Source organism: Pyxicephalus adspersus, chromosome 2, assembly GCF_032062135.1.
Source record: "Pyxicephalus adspersus chromosome 2, UCB_Pads_2.0, whole genome shotgun sequence".
Classification (NCBI taxonomy): domain Eukaryota; kingdom Metazoa; phylum Chordata; class Amphibia; order Anura; family Pyxicephalidae; genus Pyxicephalus; species Pyxicephalus adspersus.
The window spans coordinates 63,078,566-63,095,157 of NC_092859.1; the positions used below are offsets into that span (position 1 = coordinate 63,078,566).

Below are 16,592 nucleotides of genomic sequence, written 5' to 3' on the forward strand. Positions count from 1 at the left end.
TTTTATGATTTTGTATCTCAATGAAAGCAGACCATGTTGGTGAAAATTAGAACTTTTTTTTTTTTTTTTTTTTTAACTAGGTTACAAAGTCAGGTGTGCACACACTTGTACTTTGCGAAATTGTTATTGTTAGCTTTACTGCATATTAAATGTTTCTTTCCTGTTTTTATGTGCAGTTTTCTACTTACTTTCCTGGATATTTTGATGGCCAGTACTGGCTGTGGTGGGTGTTCTTGGTATTGGGTAAGTACAATTTAAATAACTCTCTGTACAGTTCAATTTATTCTAAGCAATGGAAGCAGTACAAATCGTATGTCTGTTTTCTCTCTGGTTGTTGTAGTCCATCTCTCATCTCAGATTTGTAGAGAAATTTAGTTCCTGGGTAGCAGGCCTTTAGAAGTAGTAGGAGTATAGACTTATTTGTCTTTCAAAAAAATGCTTTTTGCTGGATTTCACTTTTATTTGAAACTTGTGGTGATTTGTCGAAGGGCAACATAGGACCAACATTGCCCAAAGTCCATCCCTGGGCAAATTCTGAAATTCTCTGCACCCCCCCCCCCCCCCCAGCACGTCAATACTTCACACCTTGTGAATAAAAATATTCTCGTGGAATCCCTTCTAGCCCAATTAAAAAGAAAGTTCGGAGGGACAATAGGAAGTGTCTAAGTTATGAAGGCAGAGATGCGGAGACCAGGAAGAAGGACCCTGCTGACTTTAAAGAACCCAGTGCTAGAGCATCATATGACCACGACTTAGTTAAATAAAAATGGGGTTTTATATAGAGTTGTTTTGTTGTGTGGATGTTGGGTCATTCAGATGTTGATAAAAGCAGTTCTTGTAACTGTGTGGAATTACATAACCTCTTTGAAGTTACAATGCCTTGCAGAGGTTTGTTTTTTTTTTGTCTTTCTAAAACTGACTGTTAATATTACTATAATGCCTGTACACAACTCTTGTCTTCAACTCTTGCAACAGTCTCATTTTTCTGCAGATGTTGTGGGCCAAGTTCTGGGGTCTGCATTGACATTCTGTTAAGTTCTGTGTAATATGTTGGTGCTATATAAATACAGCATGATAAGAATTTCTGTTGTGTGAGCATATGTTTCATTGAAGAAATTTTCAATAACCTAATGGTCTGTTACTTATGTTACATAGTTACATAGTAGGTTAGGTTGAAAAAAGACATAAGTCGATCAAGTTCAACCACTAGGGAAATAAACATATCCCAGATATAAAACCCTATAAGACATAGTTTGTCCAGAGGAAGGCAAAAAAACCACGGTAAAATTTGTTTCAACAGGGGAAAAAAATGCCTTCCTGATTCCATGAGGCTATTGGATGTTCCCTGGATCAACAGTCACTGTTATTTTTACTTTAAAGCCTTAATACCCAGTTATATTCTGTGCTTCTAGAAAAACATCCAGCTTTTTCCTAAAGCAATCTATAGTAGTTTCTTAAACTACTTAATGAGGGAGCTGATTCCATATTTTCACAGACCTTACAGTGAAGAATCCCTTCCTTATCCGGAGCTTAAACTTCTTTTCCTCCAGATGCAAAGAGTGCCCTCTTGTTCTTTGATCTCAAAGTGAATAATTGGGAAGAGAGTTCTCTATATGGACCATTTATATATTTATACAGAGTGATCATATCCCCCCTTAAACTTCTCTTCTCAAGGGAGAATAGATTCAGTTCAGCTAATCTCTCCTTTTAGCTGAGCTCCTCCATTCCTTGTATTAATTTAGTTGGCCTTCTCTGCACTCTCTCTTATTCAACAATGTCCTTTTTGTGAAATGGTGCCCAAAACTGGACTGAATATTCCAGATGTGGTCTGACCAATGCTTTGTACAGGGGCATGATAATGTCTCCATCTCTGCAGTCTATTCCTCTTTTAATACAAGAAAGTACTTTACTAGCTTTAGATATTGCAGCTTGGCATTGCATGCTGTTAAGTCTATGATCTACCAGAATTCCCAGATCCTTTTCCATTTCTGACTCCCCCAAATGTATTCCTCCCAGACAGTATGAAGCATGCATGTTGTTAGCTCCCAAGTGCATCATTTTACATTTATCTATATTAAATGTCATTTGCCACTTGGCTGCCCAATCAAACAGTACATCCAGGTCTGCTTGTAGAATTTAGACATCCTGTATGAACTTACATAGTTTGGTGTCATCTGCAAACACAGATATGATATTTAATCCCAAACTGTATATCATTTATAAAGATGTTAAACAGTAAAGGTCCCAACATTGAACCCTGGGGTACACTTCTTATAACCTTAGACCATGAATCATTAATTACAACTCTCTGGATGCGGTCTTTGAGCCAGTTCTCCATCCATTTACAGATTGACTTTTCTAAACTTTTGCGACCCTAATTTATATAAACCATATAAACCATCTGTGGGGAACAGTGTCAAATGCTTTAGCAAAGTCCACTATATCAACTGCTATTCCACTGTCTACCTGTTTACTTACTTACCTCATAAAAAGAGAGTAAATTTGTTTGACAACTGCTGTCTTTCTTGAAGCTATACTGACTATCACTAGCAGAAACTCCTCTATGTGGTTCTTTATCAAACTCTCTAAGACCTTTCCAACTATGGACGTTAAACTAACGGGTCTGTAGTTACCTGGTAATGACTTTTTTCCTTTTTTGAAGATAGGAACCACATTGGCCTTACGCCAATCCATCGGTACCTTGCCAGTGACTAAAGAGTCTCTAAAAATTAGAAATAACAGCTTTGAAATAATTGAGCTCAGCTCTTTGAGGACAGATGGATGTAATCCATCAGGTTCTGGTGCTTTGTCAACCTTAATTTTTCTCAGCTGTTTCTCAGTTATATCAATTCTGAGCCATTGTGACTCATTTAAGGCAATGATATTGCTGTTACGAATTTGGACTTGAGCTCTGCCATTTTCCTTCGTGTACGAAAAAAAAATGTTTAGTAAATCCGCCTTGTCTTTATACCCAGTTACCAAACCCAGCAACATCCTTTAAGGGGCCTACATGCTCAGATCTGATCTTTTTGCTAATAATATATTTGGAAAATTTTGGGGGGTTTGGCTTACTTTTCTTTGCAATCCGTCTTTTATTTTGAAGTTTTGCACATTTTATCTCCCTTTTACATCTTTTGATATATTCTTGATAGGTTTCAAATTGAAGATGAAGATGATCCTTCATTTTTATATTTTTGGAATGCCCTTTTCTTGTTCCTTATGGCTTTTTTAACATCAGCTGTGAACCACATAGGTTTTAATTTTACCCTCTTAAAATTATTACCCATTGGAATATATTTTTCAGTTTGCTTTTGTAGAACAGACTTGAAACATTCCCATTTCTGTTCAGTGTTCTTTGAGGACAATATTGTCTCCCAGTCCAAGTCACAGAGAGCCGCCCTTAAAAATGGAAATTTTGCTCTCTTAAAATTAAATGTTTTTATTTTTCCTGTTTTTGCTTCCTGTTTACAGCTTACATTAAATTAAATCATATTATGGTCACTGCTACCCAGATTCTATTTTATTTGCAGATTTGTTATAAGCTCTGCATTGTTAGAAAGAACTAGGTCCAGCAGAGTATCATTTCTAGTTGGGGCTTCTATAAAATGTACCATAAAATTATCCTAATTAATTATCGTATTAAATTCACAAATTTCCTCCCTTTTGCTGTTCCTGTAGTACCATTACTCCAGTCAATGTCAAGGTAGTTGAAATTTCCCATGATTAAAACAATTCCACTTTTTGCTGCTTTTTTTATCAGTGCTAGTAGTGTATTTTCTATTTCTTCCTTAGCACTGGGAAGCCTATAGCAGAGTCCAATCATTATTTGTGTGTTATTCAACCCCACATTCAACTCCACCCATATTGCCATTGCTTGTTCCATCCGCAATTTCTTCTTTCACATTCACTTTTGGATCACTTCTTACATACAGACAGACACCACCACCCTTTCATTTGACTCTGTCTTTACGAAAGAGAGTATACCCAGGAATATTGACAGCCCAGTCATGCGAAGAACAAAGCCAGGATTCAACGATACCAACTAAGTCATAATTCTCCTCATTCATTAAGGCTTCCAGCTCCCCTATCTTGTTTGCTAGACTTCTAGCATTGGTGAACAAGCTCTTTAAACCATTGCTGCTTTTACCATCGTTGTTTGCCAAATCATTTTGTTTTTCAGTACAACTAGTACTGCACAATCCAATGTTAGTTTGTAACATGGGAAGCTCCTTACAATTATCTATAATCCTCCCCCCAACTATCCCCAATCCACCCTCCACTAGTGTCTGACCTCTGACTAACCTTTCTGGCACCTTATTTGACAAGCAGCAGACCCCTTTCATTTACGTGCAAACCATCTCTGGCATACAGGTTATACCCCAATGAAAAGTCAGCCCAGTGCTCTATAAACCCAAACCCTTCCCTTCTACACTAGGACTTAAGCCATGCGTTTAGCTGCCTAAGCTCCCTCCGCCTTTCCTTTGTTGCACATGGCACAGGCAATATTCCAGAGAATATAGCCTTGGAAGTCCTTTTCTTCAGCTTGAAACCTAGTTCCCTAAACTGATTTTTTAGGATCCGCTACTTTCATCTATATTGTCATTGGTTCCAAGACAGCTGGGTCCTGTCCAGCCCCTCCCAGTAGTTTGTCCACTCGGTCCACCACATGCCGAACCCGGACACCAGGGAGACAGCAAACCATTCGGTTGAAGGGATCCGGGTGACAAACTATTCTATCTGTCCTCCTGATGATAGAATCCCGTGTGACTACCAATTGTCTTTTCCTTCCTGCGTTTCCCTCCCCACCACTACTAGATGTGCTGTTATCTATTTACTGTAGTACCAACTTCAATCTGTTTTATTTTTGATAAAATGAGATGGATCAGAGAGGCTAGTAGCTAATTTTGCCCTCATTCCCTCCTTAGTTCCTCTCGGGGTGTAGTCAAAAACACATTTTTAGAAGTGTTAGGAAGAGTTTGAGTTTGTTTGGGCTTTAAAGCTACAGAGTTAGGGAAAAAATCTCCTGGTGGGGTCACAGACAAAAGTCGAAATATCAAAAAAATGTAACTCCTTCCTATTATATCTAAAACCTAAAAAAAAAAAGTGGTAAGGGGAAAAGGGAGGCTTTGAACTATGATCTGGAAAATCTGCCTGTTGTACCGATCCAGTGGCTTTAGGACAAGCATGCAGACCTTATTCTTTCTAAAGAAGAGTTTCAACAGCAAAATGTAACTAGAATTAGAAAAACTTTTAGTGCATTTCAAGCAGCTTTCTTGTGGCTTTCAAATCACTATTCACCTTCTATTTGGTGATGGAAATCTTTAATGGAATTCTGTCACTTCAAACTAGGCATTTTTTTTTTTTTTTTAGTAAACTCAAAAGTAGCCAAAACAAAAAAAAAATCCCCTTACCTTGTTTGTTTTTGCACCGCCCCCTAATTTAGGTACGCTTTAGGTAGTGTTAATGGTTTCTAAAAGCCAGCTAGTAGCTTTTTCTAAGTGATAGCCAGTCCTCCAGTTATCTATGATCTCTCTGGAGCTTATGGGTGCTTAGTTTTGGGTGTGTTTACCCATACAAGACACCTTACAGATGAGTAGTGATCAAGGCCAATTGTATGTCAGTTCTCACATATTGTTTCATTTTTTTAGGATTCCTTCTGTTTCTCAGAGGCTTCATTAATTACGCAAAGGTTCGGAAGATGCCAGATAACTTTTCCTCTCTCCCAAGAACCAGGGTTCTCTTTATTTATTAAAGGTAAGACAATAGTTAGTAACAAAGGGTATGATTGGAACTTGTAGTCAGTGTCATTACATTAGTGGTTAGTGGGGCTTCTTTACCTGTGAGGATGACTTAATGACAACATCTCATTTTTAGTACAGCAAACACTTATAGTTAATGTTTATTATATATACTATAATAGTAATAATAATAAACAGGATTTGTATAACGCCAGCATATTATGCAGTGCTGTACATTATTAGGGGTTGCAAATGACAGACGAATACAGACAGTGACACAGGAGGGGAGAACCCTGCCTGGAAGAGTTTACAATCTAGGAGATTGATAACACAGATTTCCATGGACTACTGTATCAGGCAACAGTTCTGTGGGAGGACCCTCTACCCACCAGCTGAGTGATGTCAGAGGTTACAGTTGATTGGGCAGTGTAAAAAGAAAACAAAATCCTAACATCAATGCTTATCTCTTCCATTTGCCCCACTGTTTACTTGATTGAGCACTGGTGTTCAGCTAAGCTAAGGTATCTAACTTTGTATGTAGGAACTGGTGCCTGTGCTGCCAAATGTTCCTGCACCCTCAAGTCTGCTGGGAAACCATACTTTTAGCAGTTTTGGTGTTCCGGGTTACTCGGTGTTGTAGGTGTGTGATTTAGTATTTTATAATGCTACATTTTGTGACATTTTTTTTTTCAGTCGCAACACAGTGACCTAGACAGTGTATCCAGCATATTTAAATGACATACAGTATATCTGCCTTTTCAATGGTGTAAATATATATATATATTTTTTTTATTTAGTTGTTTGGTCCTTGCCTTCCTGCCTCTGCAGAACTTCCTTGTGGACATGTGGACAGACTGCATGGACAGCTGCAGGAAGAGACTCAAAGTTTCAAACACAGAAGGGAAAATAAAAATACCTGCTTTGTTAGAGATAAAATGAGTTATAAAGACGGAGACAAAAAAGAAAAATTACATTTGAAGAAGAAAATAAGCATTTCTTTGTTTTTAGGTGTAAATTTTGAATAGTACTTGCAGAAATATGTTTTATTATTATTCTGGAATCATTAGTGGCTACTGTTTAAATTAAAGCTATCGCAATTAAGTTTGTGGGGTACTAATAAAGCCTTATATTTTGTTAGTAAAACAAAAAAAGAACGTTGAACTGTATCCTGTCTGCCAAAAGAGGGCACTGTCATTTCAATCTGTTGTCCCGATCTCTTCATTTGACTGCCGAATTGACATTTTTGTGCATTGTATTGTGTTCTGCTTTGGGGAAGATTTGTCAATGCTTCAGATATTATTATTATTATATTTACTGTTTCTGTTACCTATCTGTAAATTTATAATTAGTTTCCTCTCATAAGAATTTTCTGAAATTTGAATATTTTAAACTATGAATGGGTTACTGAAAAAAGTAACAGTACAGGTAGTCCTCGAGTTATTATTTTTATTATTATAACAGGATTTATATTGTGCCAATATATTACGCAGCACTGTACATTAAATTAGGGTTGCAAATGACAGAAGAATACAGACAGTGACACAGGAGGAGAGGACCCTCCCCAAAGAGCTTACAATCTAGAGTTACATAAGAGATAGGGACTGTAGGTTTGTTATCAAGTTGAATTAGTATGGAAGTTCGAACAGGTACATTATTTCAATAAATGCAATTAGGACAGATGTTTATCTCAACATTTTTTTAGGCACCGTGGTGTCACGGTATAATTTCCTCACTGTGAGTAAATCACAAACAAAGCAAGGAAAAAAACTTTTATGGAGCCCAGACATTAATTAACTACTGGAGCAAGTTGTGCTTTGATATGCAAAAAGAAACAACTGCAGAGTTTGTCTTGGTCATTAAAGAGTTACAAGAGGTTGCAGAAGAGTTCAGTCTCAGCTGTGTTTAGCAAAAGTTTTCTTTTGTAAGTAATGCAAACTGCCCCCTGCCCCCCATCAAGCCTCTGAACGAACGAACAAACAGGGAAGCCCATTTATATCTGGGAATGGCCCATATGTTGGATGTCCTAAACTTGTGGACTACCTGTAAAAGAAAATAAATGCATTTTTATTTACATAGTTTAAGGCAGTAATAATCATATCTAAAATCTAATATCTTCTTTGGATGGAGTAAGGAATGGTTAAACCCCTTCTTGCTATATGTGCCAATTTTGGCATATTTTATTTTATTTCCCGTGGAAAGAACAGGAAATGATAGGAAATTTCTCCAACATAATGAGCAAACCTCTTAGACTGTTGTCACTGTATTAGGTGTTTCCATTAGAAGGTTTTCCTTCTATTAAAGCTCTGGTCATAGCTTTGATTTTTATCTTGAAGCTAGTACTGTGGCATCCAAGACAAATAGTAAATTTCATGCATGGGGATATGGGTTGCAAAATAGAAACCTGACATGGGTTTAGCCCTTTACTGCTGTATCCAAAACTAACGATTGGTATACTTGATTTTACTGCTGATAGATAGATCCTATTGTGTTATGTGTATGTGACTGCACCTATACTAGCACTCACTAAATGCTGCAATTGTAGGACAAGATAGATATTCCTGTCTGGTTAACTGGAAAAAAAAAGCTTTGGTGATTGTAACAGATAGAAGGCAACACTAGAGTGTAAGCAGACCCATGGATTGCTCTCTGCATTAAAGGTTGCCCTGTGTGAGAGTTCTACAAAGCATCAAATCATTTTTTCACCTCATGAAGAATTGTCAGTTGGGAAATGATTTGTGTGTTTGTGATACACCTCTAAACTTTAGTGTAGTAGTGTGGGCCACAGTAATCTCATTAACTGATTATTATTAAAGCACGAATGGAAATTTTTTTTGTTGAAGGTGAAAGTTTCAAAAAACAAAAACCTTTCAATTTTTTAGTTGCAAAGTAGTAAAACAATAATCCTAAAGTGTCAATAAAATGGGCTTCTGTGAGAGTTTACATTTAACCAAACTGCTTCTAAAATATGGTACAATCATTGCAAATGATTCCATACATACTGTTTGTTGCTTAATGGTTAACACATAAATGAAACTGGTTTGGTAAACTGTAGTGAGCATGTAGCCAAATTATGGCCCAGATGCATTCTGTGCTGTATATTTACAGTTAGGTCCATAAATATTTGGACAGAGTGTTTGATTAGTGGAAACTTTTTTCTAATTTTGGTTCTGTACATATTTTTACACAATACACAATAATACACAATAATTTTAAATGAAACAATTTAAATGCAGTTGAACTGCAGACTTTCAGCTTTAATTCAGTGGGTTTAACAAGAGATTGCATAAAAATGTGAGGAACTAAAGCCTTTTTTAGCACAAGCACTTCATTTCAGGGACTCAAAAGTATTTGGACTAATTAAAAAGCTGAAAATAAAATGTTCATTTCTAATACTTGGTTGAAAACCCTTTGCTGACAATGACAGCCTGTAGTCTTGACTTCATGGACATCACCAGATGCTGGGTTTCCTCCTTTTTTAATGCTCTGCCAGGCCTTTACTGCAGTGGCTTTCAGTTGTTGTTTGTTTGTGGGCCTTTCTGTCCAAAGTTTAGTCTTCAACAAGTAAAATGCATGCTCAATTGGGTTCAGTTCATGTGACTGACTTGGCCATTTAAGAATATTTCATTTCTTTGCTTTCTTAAAATCCTGGGTTGCTTTGGCCCAAGCCATCACACTGCCTCCGCCATGTTTTACAGATGATGTGGTATGCTTTGAATCATGAACTGTTGGTTGGCTGTTGTGAAGGTGTTTCTCTTCAGCATGGAAAGGATTCTGTGATCATCCACCACTGCTGTCTTTGGTGGACGTCCAGGTCTTTTGGCGTTGCTGAGTTCACCAGTGCTTTGTTTCTTTCTCATGATGTATCAAACTGTGGATTTTGCCATTCCTAATAATATAGCAGTTACTCAGATGGGTGTTTTTTCTGTTTTTGCAGCTTAAGGATGGCTTGTTTCACCTGCATGGAGCTCTTTTGACCGCATGTTGTATGTTCACAGCAAAATCTTCCACATACAAGCAACCTCCCCCCCCCCCAAATCAACTCTATACCTTCTTAATTGATAATGACATACCAAGGGAATTGCCCACACCAGGCCATGAAATAGCCTTTGAGTCAATTGTCCAATTACTTTTGAGCCCCTGAAATGAAATGATTGTGTTAAAAAAAGGCTTTAGTTCCTCACATTTTTATGCAATCTTTTTCTTCAACCCACTGAAACAAAGCTGAAAGAGTTGTTTCAAAGCTGAAAGAGTTGTTTCATTTAAAATAAATTGTGGTAATGTACAGAACCAAAATTAGAAAAACGTCTCTGTCCAAATATTTATGGACCTAACTGTATTTATGCCCATTGTAGTAATAAATGTGTAATAATAATATTACAGAAACGTCTGTAAAGGAAACTTTTGCAAGCCTTTATAATGTCAACAGTAACAATATTGATGAATTGCAAGTACCACCTTTATTAAAGAGTTAGGACTTGTGCAAAGTGAAATAGGGGCGTATTGCCAACTTCAGTCTAGGCTGAATTTACAGCCTGGACCCTAAATACAAGAGGCACAGAAGTTAAAGATTGGCACAGGTAATCGGTTAATACAACCTGCTCGTTTCCAATGGATTAATGAAATCCTTGTAATTTGGTCCTTAGTGAATGTATAGACTTAAAAGGGGAAATCCCATTTAGGAAACAGAGATTTACATTTGTCTTCTTTATCAGGATCCCTAATACTAGTCTGACTATTCAGATATAGTGATATATCAAAAGCATCACTGCATATAAATGGTCACTTTATAATATCAGATTTCACTATTGCAAATGACAGTAATGTAAAGCTAAAATGGGAGTGTACTGAGATGCCCTTTTTAAAGATTTTCTTTTTACCATTAACGTTATATATCATCATTTTTGTAGCTTTTCCCATGGTCAAAGAGGTAAAATTAGATGAAATTTTGTATGTTTTGTCTGGTAAATAAATAAGCCCAGGGTGTACAATGAACGTCTTTTACTGTTCAATAACTCTTTACTGCACATTCTGCTGTCCCTGGGACTTAACTACTTCAACCTGCACATTGGAACTTTATCTGTTCTGTTAACCTGAAAAGTAATGAACTGTATTTTTTCCTGTAAACAATAGGGATGGGTTGTCTGCTGTGGTTTGGGTGGGTCCATTAAATACTTGTACTTACTTGTGCTTTTCAACTTTCTTGTGCTTTTCAACTGTGTAAGCCGAATCTTTGCATTTTGTGTAGACTGATATGCACCTTTTACTTGCCAACTGGCAAATCACTTTAAAGTTTTACTATGTTAAAAATGTAAATATAGCAGAACATTAATAAATGTCACTTATGTAGCAATGCTGAGAGTACACTTCTTACTTGAAAATGGAGATATCCTGCCACCTAGCAATAGATTTGTGAACTGAAATACCAGGTCCCCTTAGCTTTCAAACATATGTTTTTGAATTGGTAAATATTTTATGTAAAAGCTAAAACTTTCTTTTCTCTTGGGGAAGAGGGTACAGTGCTTTGTAAATATTATCGTTCAGAATAATAATTTGCAGGAAATAGTCATGTGAACCCTGTGCTGACCTAAAATGTCACAATGATTGTTAAAGCGAACCTAAACTCTACATTTTTACTTTACATAAATGGGTAGAAAACCCTAAATGTAAAGAAAAAATGTGTTAGTTTTTTTTTATTTTTCAAGTGCAATATTCGATCTCGGGAATTCACAGAAGAGGCATTTTTTCCACTAAGGGAATGAAATGCTGATCTCACGCATGCGCAGTTATTGTTCATAGTATTAGTTCTGTCTTGCTACTGTAATATATTCAAAACAGTGCTACCATCCTAACTTGACAAACGGCTAATTTTACTATGTTACTGCATTATATAGATTTTACTAGTGTAATTAGCTCCTATAATTACCAATATGCAGTGTTATCCTATTCCTTTATGGTGTTATATATATACATATATAAAAAAAACAGGCATCAGACACTCTATTATGTACTTAAATGTCTGTAAACATGGCATAGCATGGCATGGAAAATAAAGGGGCAACATATTAGGACACACAAACTTTTACTTTTCTGATATATGTACACCTGCTCTCCTACTCCAAGGCTTATAAATAAACAACTAAACATAGATTGATGCAATATTTTTTATTCTGAAAAGTTCGTTTGGTTGATATTTAATATTAGATGTTTTTCTTTGGAAAATTGGAACAGACCTTGCAGAGTGTTTGATTAGTGGAAACAGTTACAAGAGACACACATCAGATCTTGCAATAAAAAGTTTTTTGTTGGAAAGGGGTGGTAAGTAGTCAATTAGGAATAAAACCACATCAAAACTGTGACTTAAGTTGATGTAATGCGCCTGGGCACACAAACCACAACCAACTCCAGATATCCTTCTATCACGTTTTATTAATGTCATAAAGGACGACAAGGGTTAAGTCCAAATAAGCAAAGTACAGGAGGGTAAGGCAAAGGCAGGTCAGGAACAATCCAAGGTCAGGGCAGGGAGCAGACAAGAATGGTCATTACCAATCCGAGGTCAGGGCAGGCAGAGTTGAGGCAAGAGTCAGGTTCAGACCAGGTCGCTATGGAAATGACAAATGGGATTAGCATAAACCAATACAAGGACACACCCAAGCACACTATGTTCACAGAGGCTTATAGCGGGCAATGGTGTACAGAACAGGCTCTCCTTAAATGGCCAGAGTGACCAATGACCTTGCGCCACCTGGCGCCATTTGATTGGACAGTAACTGAATCCGATTGGCCGCAGGGAGTTCAAACTAACTATGCCACGTCCTCGGGGGGTACAAGAGGCACGCATGGTAGCGCGCGCACTCCTTCCACAGCACCCCTAGGACGTGCACTACTTTGTACATCCAAAGGAGTGCTGAGAACAGGAGTTTCTGTAACCACGTCCATAGAGATGCAAGGGATGCCTCCTGGTCGAATGGTAGTTTGGCCAGGACGGATCCCTCCGCCTGTAGAGAGAGACATGCTGCGAGCAGAGCAGCAGCTTCGGCCATGCTGCCTGCTACAGCGGCGCCTCCCTCTGCGGCTGGGATCCCCAGGGACGCCACGGGCTCGCAGGACAGGTAAGTTTCTTACAGTTGACTTGTGGTTTTGATGCTGTTATAAAAGGTGTCCTGCCAACCGCACCAAAACTTCAGAATGCCTTTTCTTGTGTACTGTGTCACTATCAGTAGCTTAGGAATTTAATAAAAAAAACTCCAAGTAAAAAATTGAGTCATTATTAAATTACAAACTTAGACAATAGGCAATTGTTTAGCATTGAAACTGTGTTAGCTTTCACTGCCGGGCTATTTCTTGTATTTTTACCTACTAACTGAAATAGTCTCAAGCAGTATGTAACTCCTTCCTTTAGTACCAAAATATTGGTGGATCTGGTACATTTATATGGGCAGACAGCAAATAAATGTTCACAAACTACAGCATTTCTGGTACCAAGATGTCCCTTTATGTTCAGTGAAAGAAAATAGTTGTATATGTGTTATATTGTGTTTCAAATGTCCATCATACTAAACTTTGTATGGGATGATGTTCTCTTGAATATCTTGCATAAAACCATGTCATACTATAGGACTCACTAAATATTGTCAAGCTGGTGCTGTAAGTTTGTATGCTGACCCACCCCTCTGTTGTGCCTAAGCTGCTATGCCATGCGTGTGCTTTTAAATGCTAACAATGGCCTCCTAGCCAGGGCTTGTTGTTGTGAAAAATAAACCCTGGCACACACCTATCTTTGCGAGTAAAAAATGAAAAACAATTTGATCAGCTGAGCAGCTCCCCAGAATGTATTTCATATACTCCGCCTAGTGAGAGTATGTTATTTTGGTTTGCATAGCCAAGGTGTCTTTTACACCTGGAGGCTGTGTTTGCTCATAGAAGCCGTTAACAAAGGTCACAAGGCTTTTTGTACCAACTGGATACCTTTCGGAGCCATTGCAGAGACCTGAAAGCTATGTTGTCTTAACTTTATTTGTCTTCCTGCTTCGTTTGTGTCTTGTGTATTTTTGGTATCTCAATAGAGTGTTTTCAGGAAGCCGCACCTGCTTATAATTTCCATGGCTTAGCTTGAGCAGATAAAGTCATCTAGGGCAGCAGTTATCTTCCCGGAAACTTGGAATGTATTTAGGAATACACATCTGTATAAATTTTGCTTTATTGTGAAGATCTCTGCAGGATTAAAATCTACAGCAACAATCAATGTCTGTTTATACCTTAAAATGTATCAGTGGATAAATTATGCTTTATACTTATTTAATAACACAACTAAAAAAAATAAAAAATTTTTCACTTGCCAAGAACTTTTCAATATATCTAGTGTATTTCAGGTCTGCTGAATCCAGAAATGACATTAGTTTAATTGAATTGGCTCTAGTTCTTGTGATACAGGAATCGGAATAGACAATTTTACCAACAACAAATGTTAACACAGCATATTAGCAATCTTTATTTACACCAATGTTTTGCATTTTATATATTAAATGTAGCATTATTTTCATGAAACTTTCATTTGCCTTCCTTTTATTCATACACTAGCTGATTACCCGGAGTTGCCCGGGTATTTATTTATTGCAATCCTATATTATACAGGAAAAGGAATCAAATAAAGCTATAGTGATTTTCTTGTCTACGATGTTGTTTCTTTTTTTTATTTTGATTGCACTCGACCAATTGCCTTACGTTTTCGCAGTGGACTCACATGAGTCTGAGTCATGTCTAGCAAGTTTGGTTTAAATGCCTTGATGCGTTTCCGAGTGATAGTGGAACATAGCAAGTTTGGTTGAAATGTCCCCATGCATTTCCTAGTAATCACCAAATATAGCTCTGACATATAGCACAGCGCTGTACAAAGATGACTGGTGCACTCATGAGTCTCAATCATATGTATGGCAAGTTTGGTTGAAATGTCTCCATGCATTTTCGAGTGATGACATACACACACATACATACATACATACAAATATAGCTCTGATATATAGCACAGCGCCGTACAAAGATGACTGGTGCACTCACAGGAGTCTCAGTCATATGTATAGCAAGTTTGGTTAAAATGTCTCCATACGTTTTCGAGTGATAGTGGAACACACAAAAACACATACATACATACATCTGATTTTATATATATATATATATAGATTTTCTTTTTTTACAAAAATATGAGTTTTTCAAGAAGAAGTTGTTTAAATGACCCTAATGTATTTTGCTACATTTGTGGTGACTATTCCAGCAAAAACAGAAGCAACATTACAGAATTTGTGAAACAAGCATATCTTGCATATTTTGGTAGTAAACTTGGGGACCAAGATAAGTATTGGGCTCCCATATGGTTTGCAAAACTTATGTAGAGTGTCTACATCAGTGGAAAAATGGAAAACTGACAAGTTTGAAATTTGGTGTACCTATGGTATGGCGAGAGCCAAAAAATCATCATAATGATTGTTTTTTTTTTTGTGCTGTGAATGTAAAAGGTTTCAATTGTTACAAGAAAAACAAGTGGGAGTACCCTGATTTGGAATCAGCAAGAGGACCAGTGCCGCATAGTACTTATGTTCCCATTCCAGTGTTCAGTACAGTCCCTAATGTTACTGTATCTGACATGGAGGATATACAGGGTTTGGAGTGTAATCCAGGAGGTAGCAGTGGAAGTGAATCTGAAGGAAGTGTTTCATCAAACCAGCAGTTCTCCCAAGAAGAGCTCAATGATTTAATATGTGACCTAAGTCTGTCAAAACAAGCATCTGAACTTTTAGCATCCAGGTTAAAAGAAAACTGTCTGAGACTGGAAGTTAAAATATGTTTATAGGACAAGAGAGGTGACACTCCTACTATATTTTAGTGAAGAAGGAGACTTTGCGTACTGTTGTAACATCCCTGGACTACTAGCCCTTATGGGAGTACCAGAATACTGAGCAAGTAGACTGGTGGCTTTTAATAGACAGTTCCACTCGAAGTTTGAAATCTGTTTTACTGCATATTGGCAACTGCTATGCATCAATTCCAATTGGTCACTCAACAAAACTTAACAATATGAAAATATCAAAATGGTCTTACAAAAGCTTTGCTATCATGGACACCAATGGTCCATTTGTGTTGATTTAAAAATGGTGAACTTCCTACTTGGACAGCAAAGTAGATATGTAAGTAGTATGTAAGTACCCATGTTTCACCTGCTTGTGGAATAGTAGAGCAAAGCAGGATCACTGGAAAAAAAGTGACCTGGCCTCCAAGGGAAAACATTAAAAAAAGGTGCAGCGAACATCATTAACAAGCCAATGATTGACGAATAAAAAATCATTCCCCCTCAAATACACATAAAGTTGGGAATAAAGAACCAGTTTGTTAGAGCTCTAAACAAGGTTGTTAATTGCTTTAAATACATTTGTAGACTCTTCCCTGGATTAAGTACTGAAAAATTTAAAGCAGGAATCTTTGATGGACCCCAGAATCTGAAACATAAATGATTCAAATTTCACAATTGTTTCATGACTGATACTGAAGCTTCTGCCTGGCACAGATATGTCATGATTGCTTAGAACTTCTTGGGTAACCATAAAGCACAAAATGATGAAGAACTGGTACAAAACTTGCTCTTAAACTTTAAAAATTTGGGTGCTACTATGAGCATAAATGTACACTATCCCCATAGCCATTTGCAAAAATGTCTTGAAAACCCTGACAATTTCAGTAAGGAACAAGGGGAGAGGCTCCATCAAGATATAAAGGTGATGGAAGAAAGGTATCCGGGCAGATGGGATAGACACATTATGGCAAACTACTTCTGGAGCCTTCAACGTGATTGTCCTGATCATC

At 37.3% G+C, this 16,592-nt stretch overlaps 1 protein-coding gene across 3 annotated transcripts in view; it reads left to right on the forward strand.

Moving 5' to 3' along the window:
* NDFIP1 (Nedd4 family interacting protein 1) overlaps nt 1–14,412 on the forward strand; it is a 66,755-nt gene extending 52,343 nt beyond the window's left edge. The window contains exons 6-8 of one of the 3 annotated variants that reach the window (XM_072400900.1): nt 177–243; nt 5,649–5,754; nt 6,567–14,412. In XM_072400900.1, coding sequence (XP_072257001.1) covers nt 177–243; nt 5,649–5,752 — 171 coding nt within the window. In that variant the 3' untranslated portion in view covers nt 5,753–5,754; nt 6,567–14,412. Of the gene's footprint in view, nt 1–176; nt 244–5,648; nt 5,755–6,535 lie in introns of all 3 variants that reach the window. The other 2 variants (XM_072400899.1, XM_072400898.1) reach the window with 2 other exon arrangements.
* The last annotated feature ends 2,180 nt before the right edge of the window (nt 14,413–16,592 follow it).